Source organism: Macaca thibetana, chromosome 15 (genome assembly GCF_024542745.1).
Source record: "Macaca thibetana thibetana isolate TM-01 chromosome 15, ASM2454274v1, whole genome shotgun sequence".
Lineage (NCBI taxonomy): Eukaryota > Metazoa > Chordata > Mammalia > Primates > Cercopithecidae > Macaca > Macaca thibetana.
Window position 1 is genome coordinate 81,316,754 of NC_065592.1, and position 16,812 is coordinate 81,333,565.

The window sequence follows — 16,812 nt, forward strand, 5'->3', positions numbered from 1 at the left end:
TGACCACTGATTAGACCCGTTCATTTATCAGGAGTTGTAAAATGGGGATGTTCTAATTTTATTATATGTCTGCTAGACTGCACAAAGGAATTTTAAACAAAAGAGTACCTGTCACATCGTAGGTGCTCAATAAAATATGTATTGAATGAGTTAATTTCCATAAGAACCCCTGTGACAAGGGAGCAGAGGACAGGAAAGCTAAGAAGGTCTTGAGATGTGTTCCATCTTAGGTCCGGCACCAAGCATTCTTGGATGATTAAAGAGCCTTTGCAATTGACCAAGCCTGTGACATACTGTTCTTGCAAAGGCTTCCTAAAGAAAAATGTGATAGTCTTACTAGACTCAAAGCTCAGCCTAATTTATGGCAAAACAACCTTGCCTTTTATCTGCCATTTAGCTGTATGCCTACTAAACACTAAATCGAAAGAGTCTCTATAAATATCAGCTTGATTTTTGCCCTTGACACAGTGTATATAAAATACCTATGGTGTGGGTAGGTTTGAAAACACTGTAGGCTTTTATCTTTATTTTTCTGACAACACAGAGCACATAATCACAGTAAATGTTTTCAGTGCCAAAAATTTGTCATGGGCATTGTAATCATGATGCACAGCTATCAAGTTCTTATATTTAAGATACAAGGTGTAGTGTTTTACATTCTTTGCTGCTGAATATTTTGGTTTTCACTCACTTACACCTGTGGAAAGCAATATAACAAATATTCATCCCTACTGTGTTCAGAGCACACAGCAAGATGCATTAAATCAAACTAGTCTTTGTTGAGACATGAAGTCTTGTGTGTATGGTACAAAGAATACAGATGTAACCTGAGGTAGAATTTCATATGACAGAGGGACACTAATAACATGCTTGGGTCTTCAGAGGGGAGACATATCCCAATAGTTTGTTGAAATCATTAGTAAATTTGCATGAAGTAGGGACAGGCTTTGAAAAAACAGTAGGATTTGAAAAGATGATAAGGACCATCTAGAAGAAATGACATGAGCAGAAGCATCAGAGTTTACATCTTCAGAGCACATTCAGGGGTAAAGAGCTCCAGTTAGACTAGCCTGGCAAATGTCTCTAGGCAGGCATTAAGTAACAAAAAAACATTGGCTGGTGCCATATTAGTGAGGGCCTTCTATGTCAAATTGAAGCACTGGCACCAAGCAGTGGTGAGAGACTCAAGGCTTTGAATAGGGATGTGATGTGACCTGGTCAAGCACAGATGTCAGAAATGGATTCATGAGGAAAGAATGGGAAACTGGGCCAGGTGTGGTGGCTCACGCCTGTAATCCCAGCACTTTGGGAGGCCGAGGCAGGCAGATCACCTGAGGTCAGGAGTTCAAGACCAGCCTGACCAACATGGAGAAACCTCATCTCTATTAAAAATACAAAATTAACGGGTCGTGGCAGCATGTGCCTATAATCCCAGCTACTTGGGAGGCTGAGGCAGGAACATTGCTTGAACCCAGGAAGCAGAGGTTGTGGTGAGCCGAGAACATGCCATTGCACTCCAGCCTGGGCAACAAGAGCAAAACTGCATCTCAAAAAAAAAAAAAAAAAAAAAAAAAAGAAGAATGGGAAACTGAAATTAATTCTTTATCATTAGAGAGAACGAACGTTTTGATAATTAAGAAGCTGCAGGTTTGGGTGACTCAATGAAGGAAAGGAGCCATGAAGTATGAAATCATATTAGAATGATTTCAAATAAAAGAGGAAAGTGAGGAAAAAGAACTGCTTTGGAGTGAGATAAGAATTTAGGGTTGTAGCACGGCCATGTGTAGACATTTAGAAGGCCGGTCATGGTGGCTCACGCCTGTAATCCCAGCACTTTAGGAGGCCAAGGTGGTTGGATTGCTTGAGCCCAGGAGTTCAAGACTAGCCTGGGCAGCAAGGCAAAACCCCGTCTCCACAGAAAATTAGCCAGGTGTGGTGGCATGTGCCTGTAGTTCCAGCCACTCGGGAGGCTGAGATGAGAGGATCACCTGAGCCCAAAAGGTCAAGGCTGCAGTGAGTCATGTTTGCACCACTGCACTCCAGCCTGGGTGACAGAGTGAGACACTGTTTCAGAAAAATTTTTTTTAATTTAAAAAAGAAGTTTAGAGATGTCCTGAAGGAAATATATTGGGCTGCAGCTTAGGAATGAAGTCAGATTAAATGCAACAATTTAGGAATTTTCTGTAGAAAGACGGTAATTGGAATCTACCTTTAAGAAGCTCTCAAATCTATCCACTTCTCCCTTGAGCTCCCCAGCTACCCCTACTCATTCAAGTATTACCATCTCTTACCTGGACTGTTGAAATACCTCCCAGTCGAAAGTAGGTACTTCCTGTGGGATCTTCCCACAGCTCCCTGATTTTTTCCCTCCAGACCTTATTACAATGTGTAATTCAGGCTTGTTTAATGTTCAATATGGAATAGTTATCTGTTGTATTTATCCCTGAAGATCCATCAACTTCCACAGTGCGTGGCACTCAAACATTTTTTTTTTTCCAACAAAAGAGTCAATGAATGTAAGTACTAGAAAGTAGAGAAAAGAGAGAACTTTAGTGAACACCTTTAGGGCACAGGAAGAAAAAGTGGGAAAGTCAAATAGAAAGACAAAGAACCAAGAGAAGCCAGGGCACAATAGCTAAGGGAGAGGGGAGATTCAAGGTGGGGTGGTCAGAGGGATTGATTCTGCGGATGGAGGAATAACATGAATAGCTGACATTAATTGAGTGCTTTTTGTGTGCCTAAGACTTGGCATGGATTAACTCAGTTAATCTTCACAATAACTTTGGTAGGAATTATTTGGTAGGAATCCTTATTATAGAGATAATACAGGTGAGAATAGACACCAGAAATATTAGATACTTAGCCCAAAAACAAACAAGTGGAGGAGCCATGAGTCAAACCAGGAGTCTTAACCACCCTGCAGCCACACCAGCTCCTGCTAGCAACAGGACAGAAGATAGTTTAGTGGGCTAAGGAGTGTGGTATTAAAGATGCAAAAGCAAAAGGAGGACCAGCTGCTCTTTGTAGTCTTTAGTCATAAAGAGAGGATGGCAATGCCTATGATTCTGAGTTAGGATATTTCCCCATTAGGTCCCCAAATCTACAGAAGTTACAAGAGCACTCATGTATCACCAGCCATGAAAACCTGAGGAATATGCTCTTATTTCAGGAACAGGTAGTTTTTGATCATGTCTTCAGGGTACTCTAGCAGCTGCTTTGACATTGACTTTGACATTGACTTTTTTACTACATTCCAGTGTTGTTATTGACTTAAATTAGTCCTTGAGCGAGGAGGAAGAAAGAATCTGACTTTGGCAATAAAAAGCCTTGCAGTATTCCAACTTGCTTTTTCAGTTTTAAATAGTTCTGTGAATCATTCCTGTTTCCTTTTTTTAACAAGTGGGGAAGTAAAGTCCTGCCAGAGCTAGATGGAAAGGCACCTGTATTTGCATTTTAACCTGAGTTTTGAATAGCAAATGCACAGGTACAAGATCCACCAGCAACAGCAAGGTCAGCCAGACATTCTGGAAATGTGCACCTGAATGATGAACTGGACCAACTGGTGTCTGTCATGTTGCAGAATGTCGCTCACTCTTAAAGCTCACACATGTTAAGTTGTTGGCAGATTTATCAATTCTTTTAATTAAAGGACTAGGATGATATGAGTAACGGAACTATTTTGTTCCTAATTGATGCAAATCTTAAAAATCGTGACTAAAATCTGTTCCCAGAAGTTCTCATTACAGAAGCCTTTTAATTTGTTTTAAGATATATGCATATACCTTTCTCTTTTTGTTCCTTAAGATTTCTTAATCAATGGTGATTTTTCCTAACCCAAACTCTAACTGCAATGGTGAGCTTTCCACATACGGGGATAGAATTTTTTTTTAAGCCTTCCACTCTGAAAGTAGGGGTCTTGGCCTCACAAGGACGACTCAGCCCCCTTTCCAGATGCTGGCAATCCAGTAGAAGAGCACAGAGGAGATGAAGCTCTTTTTAATATTTTTTATCACTTTTTCAAAAGTTAATTCTCTCTTGGAATTTATTCTTTAAAAAAAAAAAAAAAAAAAAAAAGGGCCCCTTACAGCATCAGAATAGTGTCTTACTTTATCCAATACTTCAGGTTAGATGACACAGCCTGACTTTGTCTCACCTATAAAATTGCCCAGTTCTCTTAGGCCTGTTCATGGGCAGGGAAAAAGACTGCAAGTACAAAACATATGGTTCAGGTTGAATATTGCAAGAAAAATATAAGAAAAAGTATTTCATTTTTTTAAAAAACTTCTTAACAATTTATGGATGCTTTGCTGAGGAAAATGCTTTTCAGAGGTTGAATACTGCATGACAATATAAGAAAAACATTTTTTTTAAAAAAAAAAAAAAGCTTTTTAACAAGCAGAATTAATTCATGGATACTCTGCAGAGGAAAATCATGGTGTCAGGAATGCTTTTAAGCTTGACCACTCCTAACTTGAATAAATGATTCTGGGTGCCTGTTAGGAGCATCCACAGTATTGTCAGAGTCTTATTACAACGTGCTTTTGAAGCCAGCTTACTGCTTTGGAGGAAACATTGACAAATGGGTGCTTTGGGCTGTGCAGGGCACAAGACTGTGTTTTTGCCAATTGAAAATTCCTGTGTTGTCAGCCATCCAGGCCATACTCCTTGGTATCCACAAACCCAGAGCTTCTAAAGGAATTGGGATTTGCCAAAATGACACTGGTAAGCAGACCAGCAATACAGTTCTATTTTTGTTGGCTAATTTAGTGACATTTGTTTTCAGAAGTGTAATTCTAGGAATGTTTACTTCAAGCTCACACCTGTTGTCTCTTGAGCGAGTGTGAGGGATAAGTTACCGTGAATAATAATCATAGTGATAAGAGCTAGCAATTAATTAAACACTTTATGGTGGGGACTTTTCTAAGCACTTGACTTGCATTGCCACATTTAACTTTTACAAGCACCCTATATGATAGGTAATATTGTCAGCATTTTACAGATGAAGAAACTGAGACACAAGGAGATGATGTGACCTGCCTAAGGTCATAGAGTCCATGCTCTTCATTGCCTATCCCCCATGTCCTTATCCAAGTCTCTCTGAGAAAGGAAGCACTAGCACTGATAAATATGAGTAGGGAAATTAGCATCTGCAGATGGTCATTCATTGTGAAGAGTTGTTGAAGCTGTCTGGGTGGGTACTGTTCCCAAGCCATCATTTCAGTATGATTGAGAATTAGAAAGGTTAAGGCCCTTCTACCACTTACTTCTGTCTGCCAAGAAAGCATCCAACATCTGTTAGTGTTTTCTTTTAAGAGTCTGGCCCTCAGTGCTCCTGATGTAAAACAGTCTTTCTCTCTCCCATGGTCTGTGCTACCGTATGGTGCAGTGAGGCACTGATACACCTCCATAGAGAACCAACCAAAGGGTCTGGTACTCAAGCATTGGATCGGTGGTAAGAAGCATTTCCCATCACCCCTCCCTTCCTCCTCCAATCTTGACATCACTCCTCCTTCGATTAGGAAGGCTGGTTCCACATTGTTATCAGGCCACTCTTAGATCACTTGGGTTAGAAAATCCCACAGCCCACCCCTCTTAAGTGATAAGATTCTACTCTCAGCTCCTGCCTGACTCCCTTCTGAACTTGACTTTTTGAGAGAAGAAGCGTGAACCCTCTGGAATAATCGATACTCATTTGCAGCGCACTCTCAGTTCTCATTGATGGCAAAGATGCCTGTAATGCAGAATAACCATATTTTTCGAAGGCCACATGCCATAGTTCACAAAGCCTTTTCTCAGGTGGCATCCATGAAGTGGCAGCCACAGGTAACTGAATCTTCAGGCCTGATCCCCTCTTTCCTATAAATATCAAAAGGCAGTTGGGCTGAGCAAGAACAAGAAGCATAAGAAATTCTGGATTATTTTATCCCTCAACAATGATCTATAGGCTATGATCCTTCAAGGTGTTTCCTAGCTAAAGTATAGGAACAGCTTCTCATGTTGGTTCAGAGACAGCTGTTCTGACAACCAGGGTTGTCTGTGTGAGAAATACCAGGTATTAAGAAGTCTGTTGTAGGGGAGAGTCATACAAACTAGTAGAAAAAGAACTTTATCATAGAGGAAAACACCCCGTTTGCAGGCATTCTTCCTGAACACTGAAAAGGTCCTGAGTGTCAAAGCCCCACCTATACCCTGAAGCCATCTCAACAGACTCGGACCTAGACCTTGTCTCCTGTCATTTTCTTTTCGGAGCATTGCCATCTCTTTTGTCTGGCTGCATCCAACTATTTTTAATTCCCTTGCCTCCCTACTGTCTGCTGAGTGGATAATTAAACATGAAGTACTATGCTTTGTTGAGATTATATGTTTTTAAAGGACTTGCGACAGGAAACTGAACGGCACCTTCGAAAGACGCACTTTGAGGGCCGGGTGCGGTGGCTCACACCTGTAATCTCAGCACTGTGGGAGGCTGAGGCAGGCAGATCACGGGGTCATGAGTTCAAGACCAGCCTGGCCAACATGGCGAAACCCTATCTCTACCAAAAATACAAAAAGTATCTGGGCACGGTGGCGGGCACCTGTAGTCCCAGCTACTCGGGAGGCTGAGGCAGGAGAATCGTTTAAACCCAGGAGGCGAAGGTTGCAGTGAGCAGTGCATTCTAGCCTGGGCGACAGGGCGAGACTCTGTCTCAAAAAAAAAAAAAAAAGAAAAGAAAAAGGTTTTGAGAAGAAAACCACTAACTTCCAACAAGTTTAAGATTATGAGAACAGAATTCAGACAAAGACACATTCTAGCTGTGTCTTCATGCTGAGAAAGATACAAGCTTGTAGAAACTATTGGTTGTTGGTTTCTCTGCTTTACTGCTTAAGAGTGTGGACTCTGGAGTTGACTGCTTGGGTCTCTGTCACTTACGTGCTGTGTGATATTGAGCAGATTACCTTGTCTCTCTGTGCCTCCAGTTTTTCATTTGTAAAACAGAGATAATAGTATTACCTAGCTTATTGAGTTGTTGAGAAGATTGAATGCAAATAAGCTTTGTAACACTGACACATGGAAAGCACTCAATCCGTGCTATTAGCAAAACCTTTATGGAGGGTTGAGAAAACATGTGCTTGTTTCAGATTTGCATAAAATTCCCATCTTGGAGCCATTATGATAATCCTTCCTGCATGTGGCCTAATAATAACCTCAAGTGATTTTATTTTGATTCTTCATCTCTCAGCCACCCCCCTGGGAGGAATAACAGGAGCTGTGTGTCTATATATCTAGAGCTCTCTGATAATGAGTAGATGAGATGAACAGGCCTTTGGGTTGACTGGCTTCCTGGTTCTTTTTCTCATTCAGGTGCTGGAAAGCTTCAAGATCATGGACTATAGCCTTCTGTTGGGAATTCATTTCCTGGACCATTCCCTCAAAGAGAAAGAGGAGGAGACCTCACAAAATGTGCCTGATGCTAAGCGGCCTGGGATGCAGAAAGTTCTCTACTCAACAGCCATGGAATCTATCCAGGGTCCAGGGAAATCTGGAGATGGGATCATCACAGAGAACCCAGACACGTAAGTATAGCCACACACCCACCCACCCTCTTGATTGTGGTAGCCCACGTCACTGGGTAATTATAGACAGTCACATTCACCTTAGGGTGGGACTCCAGGAACTAATTTCTACTTGGTGCTAAAATGGGTTAAACTGGTCTCCATTTCTATTCATTTAAAGATAACTAGATGAGTGGCAGTTCCTCCAGTTATTACTCCTTCATCCACTTGGTTTCTTTTTTAAAATGGCTCCATTTTTTTTTTTTTAAACAATGGCTGAAAATGTTTTTGTCCCCGTTAACTACATATTCAAAACATTCACTGCAAGAGGAAAGAATAAACTTTGAATTTGAATAAACATGTTTTATTGTTTATTTTTTTATTTTTTTGAGACAGAGTCTCCCTCTGTCACCCAGCCTTGGGGGCAGTGGTGCCATCTCAGTCCACTGCAACCTCCACCTCCCAGGTTCAAGCAATTCTCCTGCCTCAGCCTCCAAAGTAACTGGAATTACAAACATGCACCACTACATCTGGCTAATTTTTGTATTTTTAGTAGAGATGGAGTTTCACCATGTTGCCCAGGCTGGTCTCACACTCTTGGCCTCATGTGATTCACCTGCCTTGGCTTCCCAAAGTTCTGCGATTATAGGTATGAGCCACTGAGCCCAGCCTGAATAAAGATGTTTTAAGCAAATACACAATGAGAATGATGTTTGCAATTCAGAGCTTTTTATCTGCCTAAGGGGATTCTGTTGTTCTAGTCTTGCACCCTGGCAGATGTGGTCTCTCTCAGCCAGATGTGATAGTAACTACAGGATTAATTTGCATGTATAAAGTGCATATTGACTAGCAGAAACAATTGCAACCAAAGTAAGTTATTGAAATGGTAGACTGCATCAGGTATGCGTACTAGCTGAGCAAGGAGACTGGAAGAAAGAAATCATTTTCCACGGCCATAAATGCCTGCCTTCTAGAATTCTCCAACAGTGACTAAACCATGGGCATGTTTCACTTTTGTAAAGGACATTAACACATATTAAATCTTTTGAAAAGTTATTTCTTGCAAATCAATCTAAATGTCCAATAATCAGTTAAATTATCCTGTATCAGTGAAATACAATAAGGCTATTAAAAACCACATTAGCATTGAATATAAGGAAATGTTTATCATTTAGCAAGTAAAAAATGTAATAAATAATACCCCTTCTCGACTAATACACACACACACACACATATATACTAGAAAAGTGTACCGGATGTTAATAGTAGTTATCTTTGCATCCTAGGAATAACTGTTTAATTATATTTTTCCTTTGTGTTTTTCTGTATTTTATTTTTTAAAGTAAATATACATTACTCTTTTGATCAGAAAAAAAGGTATTGCATTTTTTAAAAGGAATATTTTATAATGGTCTAAAAATTCTTGCTCATAGTTTAAAGTAGGAACAAGTTTTAAATTGAATTCTTCCCATCCAGCTCTTCAGAGTTAGCAGTTATCATATTATTCTCCTTTGTAGGGAAGTATTAATACATCATTCTGGATTCCCAGGATGACCTTAACTGATGCCCAAAAAACAAAAAGAAAAGAACAAACAAAAAAAAGATAAGTGGGAGATAGCCCAGAATTCTTAAAAACGGTCTATTTTTATTTTCAGTCTATTTATTAGAAATGATTTTTTAACTTTCTATTCTTATAATATGTAATCAAATATTTTCTCTTTTGCTCTATCAACAGAATGGGAGGCATTCCAGCTAAAAGCCATAGGGGAGAAAAGCTACTTTTATTTATGGGCATTATTGACATTCTACAATCGTATAGGTAAGAAGTTTGAGGAGTAGTCTTTTATTATTTCAAAATCAATCTACAAAAGCTTCTGAAAAATCACCAAATGAGAGTGATGTTACATTCTCTTTTTAATTTTTCCATGGATGTTTAGGTTAATGAAGAAGTTAGAACATTCCTGGAAAGCTCTTGTTTATGATGGGGTAAGTGACCTATTTTCCTTATTACACTGTATATATTTCTGCTTTCTCAGAGACTTCAGAGTATGTGCAGAAAACTGTGTTGCTACACTCTAAGAGGAAATGAAACAACGGTCTTTATAAACTCAGAATCTTAGGCTAGTAGATCAGTTCAAATTTGAGAATAAAGACAACATAAATTTGAATAACTATTCAAATATATGACATCCAGCCTAGCGGCCAGAAAAACAAAATGATATCTGTGTCTGTGTGAAATCCAAAGGACCTAACTTTGAGAGGGTCTTTTTCTGTAGGGATGATTAGGAGGGCAGTTGAAATGAAGTTCTCACACAACCAAGCTACGGTAAATGTGAGCCCTGACTCTGATGGTGGACAGCCTGGATTTGAACTCTGCATTCACTGCTGAACTAGCCATGTGACCAGGCACAGTGCTGGTTATGTGGCCTCTTACCCTTGTTTATCACCTATACCAGGGGGATGGTAATGACACCTGCCTGGTGTGAGCATGGGACAAAATAATGCATTTCAGTGTTCAACACAATGCCTAACAAATACAGACACAGAAAGTGAAAACTTTTTAATTGGTATGTGTTTCTGCATCAACATTTATACATGCTAGCTGCCTGAGGATGTCTTTTTTTTAATTATTATTATTATTATTATTTTTTTTTTGAGATGGAGTCTTGCTCTGTCACCCAGGCTGGAGTGCAGTGGTGCGATCTCGGCTTGCTGCAACCTCCACCTCCCGGGGTCAAGCAATTCTCCTGCCTCAGCCTCCTGAGTAGCTGGGTCTACAGGCGTGTGCCACCACGCCTGGCAAATTTTTGTATTTTTAGTAGAGTCAGGGTTTCACCATGTTGACCAGGCTGGTCTTGGACTCTTGACCTCAGGTGATCCACCTGCCTTGGCCTCCCAAAGTGCAGGGATTGCAGGTGTAAGCTGAGAATGTCTTAATTGATGTAACTGAAGAAAAACATCAGTTATCAAAGAGCAGTTTCTCCCATCTTTCTCTCTCCTTTCTCACATTCTGTCTCTGTCTCTGTCTCTGTCTCTGTCTCTGTCTCTCTCTCTCTCTCACTGTCTCTCTCTCTCACACACACACACACACACACACAGAGTTCCATCTAGACATTAGATTTCTACTTCCTGCTACTAACAACATTTATTGGCCTAAGTTAATAACTTGAAGTGGCAATTCCAAAAAATATTTTTGTCAAGGATTTGGTCACACATTTCCTCTTAAGATGTTAGCAGATACTTTCTTTTGAAAGAGAATAAATTATAGATGATATTCTTCTTCTTTTTTGGAAAGGAACACATAATTTCTCAGTTCTGTGGAAGACTGTTAATAACCTTTCAGCATGAAAGATCTACATTTTGTCCACTGGCTAAGGACTGACTGCAGTCAGAATGCACTTTTAAACAGCAGGTTCACACATTTATTTCCAAGAAGTAACCTCTAAGCTGGGTGTAGGGGCATGTGCTGGTAGTCCTGGCTACTCAAGACACTGGGGAAGGATGATCGCTTGAGCCCAGGAGTTCAAGTCCAGTCTTGAATATAGTGAGACCCTGTCTCTAAAAGAAAAATTTTAATTAAAAAAAAAAGAATTAACCTCGATCTTACTCAAATAAAAAATTCCTCCTATGAAAGAAGGTCAATATGGTAGGTTAATTTTAGGTTTCCTTCAAGCTGAGAAAGGAAGGGACTGCATACATAGTACCTTGAACATTGAAGGGGAAAGAGTGAATACCCTCATTCCATTCCCCTTCTGTTTTCTGAGACCGTTTCAGTTTCCTGTTACCAGATGGATCTGAATCGTCTAGTCTTGTACTGACCAGGTGCTTCTAAGCTTCCCCCACCTTTGTCTATTTAAAACTGAACACATTGCAGGGAGACCAAGGCGGACGGATCACTTGAGGTCAGGAGTTCGAGACCAGCCTGGCCAACATGACGAAACCCTGTCTCTACTAAAAATAAAAAATTAGCCGGGCGTGGTGGCACATGCCTGTAATCCCAGCTACTCAGGAGGCTGAGGCAGGAGAATCGCTTGAACCCAGGAGGCAGATGTTGCAATGAGCCAAGATTGTGCTACTGCACTCCAGCCTGGGCGACAGAGCAAGACTACAGCTCTAAATAAATAAATAAATAAACAAACAAACAAACCAACCTATCATTTGTTTTTCATTTTTTTAATGAAAATTTCTGTGCTGTATATATCACGAACTTATTTTTGTTTCTTCAGACATGGCTCTTACTTAAACAGTGTTTATTCATTCCAAAGGGAACAACAATGTAACTTCTCTATGTAACTTCTCTTTATAGGCAAGGGCTGAACCTTGATCCTCTATGGATACCCCTTAGGCTCTTGCCTTCTACTGATATTTCTAAATTACTGCCTTGTTGGAAGAATGTGTCCACTTCAGGCCAGAAAGAGTACATTTTAAAAGATGTAGCAGGGCCAGACGCAGTGGCTCACGCCTGTAATCTCAGCATTTTGGGAGACCGAGGAGGGCAGATCACTTGAGGTCAGGAGTTTGAGACCAGCCTGGCCAACATGGTCAAAACCTCTCTACTAAAAATACAAAAACTAGCCGGGTGCGGTGGTGGGTGCCTGTAATCCCAGCTACTCATGATGCTGACACAAGAGAATCACTTGAACCCGGGAGGCAGGAGGTTGCAGTGAGCCGAGATCCGCCACTGCACTCCAGCCTGGCAACAGAGCAAGAGTGTCTCAAAAAAAAAAAAAAAAAAAAAAAAGAAATTTCTCTATTGGAGTCCATAAACCTGAATTCAAAATGAAGCATTATAGAAGCAAATTTACTATGTCTGCAAGTGTACAGCTTAGATACATGATTTGGATAAATGATTACTAAATAAACATAGAAAATCAGCTCCTGCATCCATCCCCTTTCCCTTCATCCACCCCCTTTCCTGAATTTGTAATCAAATGACCCTTCAGCCCTAAAGACTCCTGCCAAGCATGAGAGAAGAATGGAGTTAACAGTTTAATTCAATTCAACTCTACACAATCAGCAGATAATTCAGGGCAAAGGAGTCATCTGTTAGCCTTGTCTCCTAGGAATCCTCCTAGCATCTCCTCACCTTGTTATTGGGAGATGAGACTAGAACTATTTTTTAGCTTAAACGTCAATGTCACTCTTACATTAGGATAGTTTTGTTTATGCCCCCAATTTTTGTTCATGATTAAGGGAGTTACCCTTCATTCCAGATGACACTTGATGCACTGATTGCCTGTATGTAAAAAAAGAAATTAAAAACTTCTCCCGGGACACAATGTTGTGAATGAGGACAGCTGTTTTGACTGATGTAGCACAGTTTTTTTGCTGACTCTCCCCTGCTCGGTTTGGTCTTCAGTGTCTAGAATCTTTGTTCCAATTGAGTCTATGCCCTCCTCCCTCAGCCCCAGACTCCTGGGCCCCGGGGGACACAGGGCATTCCTGTTCTCTATCTCTGGGCCACCTTTGGTTAAGAATGTTGGCTAACAGAGAACCAACTGCATAGATCTCTCTTCTGACTTGAGATGAGCACTAAGAGGTGACCCTGTGATCCTGTTTTTTTGTCTTTTCAGGACACTGTTTCCGTTCATAGACCAAGCTTTTATGCAGACAGATTTCTAAAGTTCATGAATTCCAGAGTTTTCAAGAAAATTCAAGGTAAGATTCTTATGAAATTTTTTTTTTTTACTTTTAGCAGCTAATTTCATTATGTATCTTTGCAAAATCTTTATTGGAAGAACTAACGCATTTCTCTCGCTGCAGCAGTTATCACTTAGTAATTATGGTTAAGTAACCCAGTCTGGTGTTTATTGATGTCCTAATCATTAGAGTCCTGTTTAGTGGTGAAAAAATTTAGAAGCTATCTAAATGTCCAACCATATAATATATCGGTTGAATATGTTATGATACAGTCAAATAATGGAATAGTATGCAACCAATAAAAAAGATGTGTTAGCAGCACATTTAGTTTGTTAAATATAGATGTATTCACCTTATATGTAGTTATCAGTGTGTATACCTTAAATGCACAGCAGAATTCTAATGGAATATACAAAACAGCAGTTATTCTCATGGGACATTCTCCAGGATAGATCATATGTTAGGCCACAAAACAAGTCTCAATAAATTTTAAATGATTGAAATCATACAAAGTATCTTTTCTGATCACAATGGAATGAATCAATAAACAGTGAAAACTGAAAACTTGACAAGTATTTGAAAATTAAACTACACACTCTTAAACTACCAATGAGTTAAAGAAGAAATTACAAGGAAATTAGAAAAACCTCAGAGATGAATGAAAATGAAAACAAACCTACCAAAAATTTATGGGATGCTGTGAAGGCATTGCTCAGAGGAAAATTTATAGCTGTAAACTCTTACCTTAAAAAAAAAAAAAGGAGGCCGGGCGCGGTAATCCTAGCACTTTGGGAGGCTGAGGTGGGCAGATTACTTGAGGTCAGGGGTTCAAGACCAACCTGGCCAACATGGCGAAACCCTGTCTCTACTAAAAATACAAAAATTAGCCAGGTGTGGTGGCGTGCACCTGTAATCCTAACTACTTAGGAGGGTGAGGCAAGAGACTTGCTTGAACCCAGGAGGCAGAGGTTGCAGTGAGCCAAGATCATGCCACTCTATTCCAGCCTGGGCACCAGAGTAAGACTGCATATCAAAAAAAAAAAAAGAAAGAAAGAAAAAAGAAAAATATCAAATCAATACCCTAACTTTAAACCTTGAGTAACTAGAAACAGAAGAGGAAACTAAACCCAAAGCTAACAATGCTTATTCCAGATCAAGGGAGTATGTGGGCTTTTATTTTCCTTTATATTGATATTTATTAAATTTTCTACAATTAATATATCGTATCTGTGGGAAGTTTTTAAGACATGTGAAAGGAGAAAATAACCCTATATATAGTTGTTTTATCATTTTGCTATTCTGTGATCCAATTTCATAAACTAAAACATGATAATTTAGCCACACACAACTGAAAAAATAGAATGTTCATGTTTTATATTTAAATAAGATGAATTTTCCTGGTAATATTTATTGGAGATTTTTTAATTAATGAAAGTCAAATACTTGCAATGTAAAAATTTTGGAAAATACAAGAAGATGAAAAAAAATGAAAATTCTTGAAATGCCACAACCCAGAGATATCCACTGCTAATATTTTGATGTACTTTCTACCAATCTTTATTTCTATGCTTTGTGTATTTACATTAAAATGATAGCATAATGGTACACAATTTTAGGTATAGTACTCTTTTTTCACATAGCATTGTAACACGTATAGTTTATAATGTTATATTTTCCATATCATTGTATATTCTACAGGGCACCATTTGAAATTGCAACACATTAAAATTATATGAGTGTGATATAATCTATTTTTTTTTGCCGGAATCTATTTAATCATTCTTTCAGTATTGGGCATTTACATTGTTTCTCCTTTTTCTATTTCTTACTAGTTTATGAACATAATTTCAGACAAATGTTGTGTCCAAATTTAGGATTATTTCTGTAGAATGGATTCCAAGAAAGGGGTACTAGGGTAATAAAATGCATGTAACTGCACAGAGAGATTGTGCCACAGAAGGCTCCCATGAGAGCCTGTATTTTACCAGCCAGCACTGTGGTTTTAAATTATGCCACTCTGATAAGTAAAAAATGTTATCTGATTGATTTATTTTGCATTTCTTAAGTACTGGTAAGGTTCAACCCTTATTCATATTTATTAGCCATTTGTAGTTCCTTTGAGAATTGAGCTTTGTAACATTTGACCATTTATATTGGGTGGTTTTTTTTTTCCAAATTATTAATATCAATTCCATGTGTTAAAGATACTAACCCCTTTTTTAACCTTATTTCACTCTAAGGGAAACTTTCTTCCACATTTGACTCTCCCAATGGTATCTTAAAATTGCTGTCAAATTGACATCACCATAAATTATTTGCCCAAGGTTTCTTTGGCCTAGAATAGACTATAAGATAGTGTTTATTGAGACTGCAAGCTTACATGAATACCAGCTTGTGGTTCCTTGTTTTGTTTTGTTTTGTTTTGTTTTTTTGAGACAGGGTCTCACTCTATCACCCAGGCCGGACTGCAGTGGTACGATTTTGGCTCGCTGCGACCTCTGTCTCCCGGGTTCAAGCGATTCTTCTGCCACAGCCTCCCGAGTAGCTGGGATTACAAGCATGCACCACCACGCCCAGCTGGTTTTTGCTTTTAGTAAAGATGGGTTTTGTCATGTTGGCCAGGCTGTCTTGAACTCCTAGCCTGAAGCGACCCACCCACCTCAGCCTCCCAAAGTACTGGGATTACAGGCTTAAGCCACTGCGCCCTGCTGTGGTTCCAATTTTTAAGAAAGATTTTTTCACCTTTCTTAGCCCTGTGCCAAGATTGGAAAAACATGGGTTTCACTGCAACCCCCGGTGCATTTTGGAGGATGCAGCCCTTTAATGTTCCAGCTTTGGTGAGCCTCCCTTAGGAGACTCCCCACCTTAGGAGGTTTTTCTTTCTTAGGGGCATATAAATTAATGGTACGATCAATGGCATCTTCAATTTCATAAAATATGGCATGTGTCACAGATTTTTCCAGTTTGGAGAATGTATCAGGTTTTTAATGGAACAAGTTTTTTAACTCATAGGTAATCAAATCTATTGACATTTTCCCATTTTGATTTTTGATTTTATTATCTATTTTTTAATAATAGCTTTATTGAGATAGAATTAAGATGTGTACGCTTCACCCTTTTAAAGCATACAGGCTTACGATTCTTGATTTATTCACAAAGTTATGCAATCATCACCGTTTTCTAATTTTTAAAATTAATTAATTTATTTATTTTGAGATGGAGTTTCAGTCTGTTGCTCAGGTTGGAGTGCAGTGGTGCAATCTTGGCTAACTGCAACCTCTGCCTCCTGGGTTCAAGTGATTCTCCTTTCTTAGCCTCCCAAATAGCTGGGATTACAGGCGTGAGCCAGCACACCCAGCTAATTTTTGTATTTTTAGTAGAGATGGGGTTTCACCATGTTGGCCATGCTGGTCTTGAACTGCTGACCTCAGGTAATCCACCCGCCTCAGCCTCCCAAAGTGCTCGGATTATAGGCATGAGCCACCATGCCCGGCGATTTTCTAATTTTAGAAAATTTTCATTACCCCAAAAAGAAACCACATACCCATTAGCAGTCACTCCCCATTCCGTCCTCTTCCCAGCCCCTGGCAACTACTGATTTACTTTCTGTCTCTATGGTTTTGCCTATTCTGGCATTTC

The 16,812-nt window shown here is 39.5% G+C and overlaps 1 protein-coding gene across 7 annotated transcripts in view; it reads left to right on the top strand.

The window, feature by feature from the left end:
* Window positions 1–16,812, top strand: part of PIP5K1B (phosphatidylinositol-4-phosphate 5-kinase type 1 beta) — a 306,204-nt gene that overhangs the window by 204,878 nt on the left and 84,514 nt on the right. For all 7 annotated transcript variants that reach the window (XM_050761235.1, XM_050761241.1, XM_050761234.1 and 4 more), the window contains 4 exons: window positions 7,343–7,554; window positions 9,269–9,352; window positions 9,471–9,519; window positions 13,107–13,191. In XM_050761235.1, coding sequence (XP_050617192.1) covers window positions 7,343–7,554; window positions 9,269–9,352; window positions 9,471–9,519; window positions 13,107–13,191 — 430 coding nt within the window. The remainder of the gene's footprint in view (window positions 1–7,342; window positions 7,555–9,268; window positions 9,353–9,470; window positions 9,520–13,106; window positions 13,192–16,812) is intronic.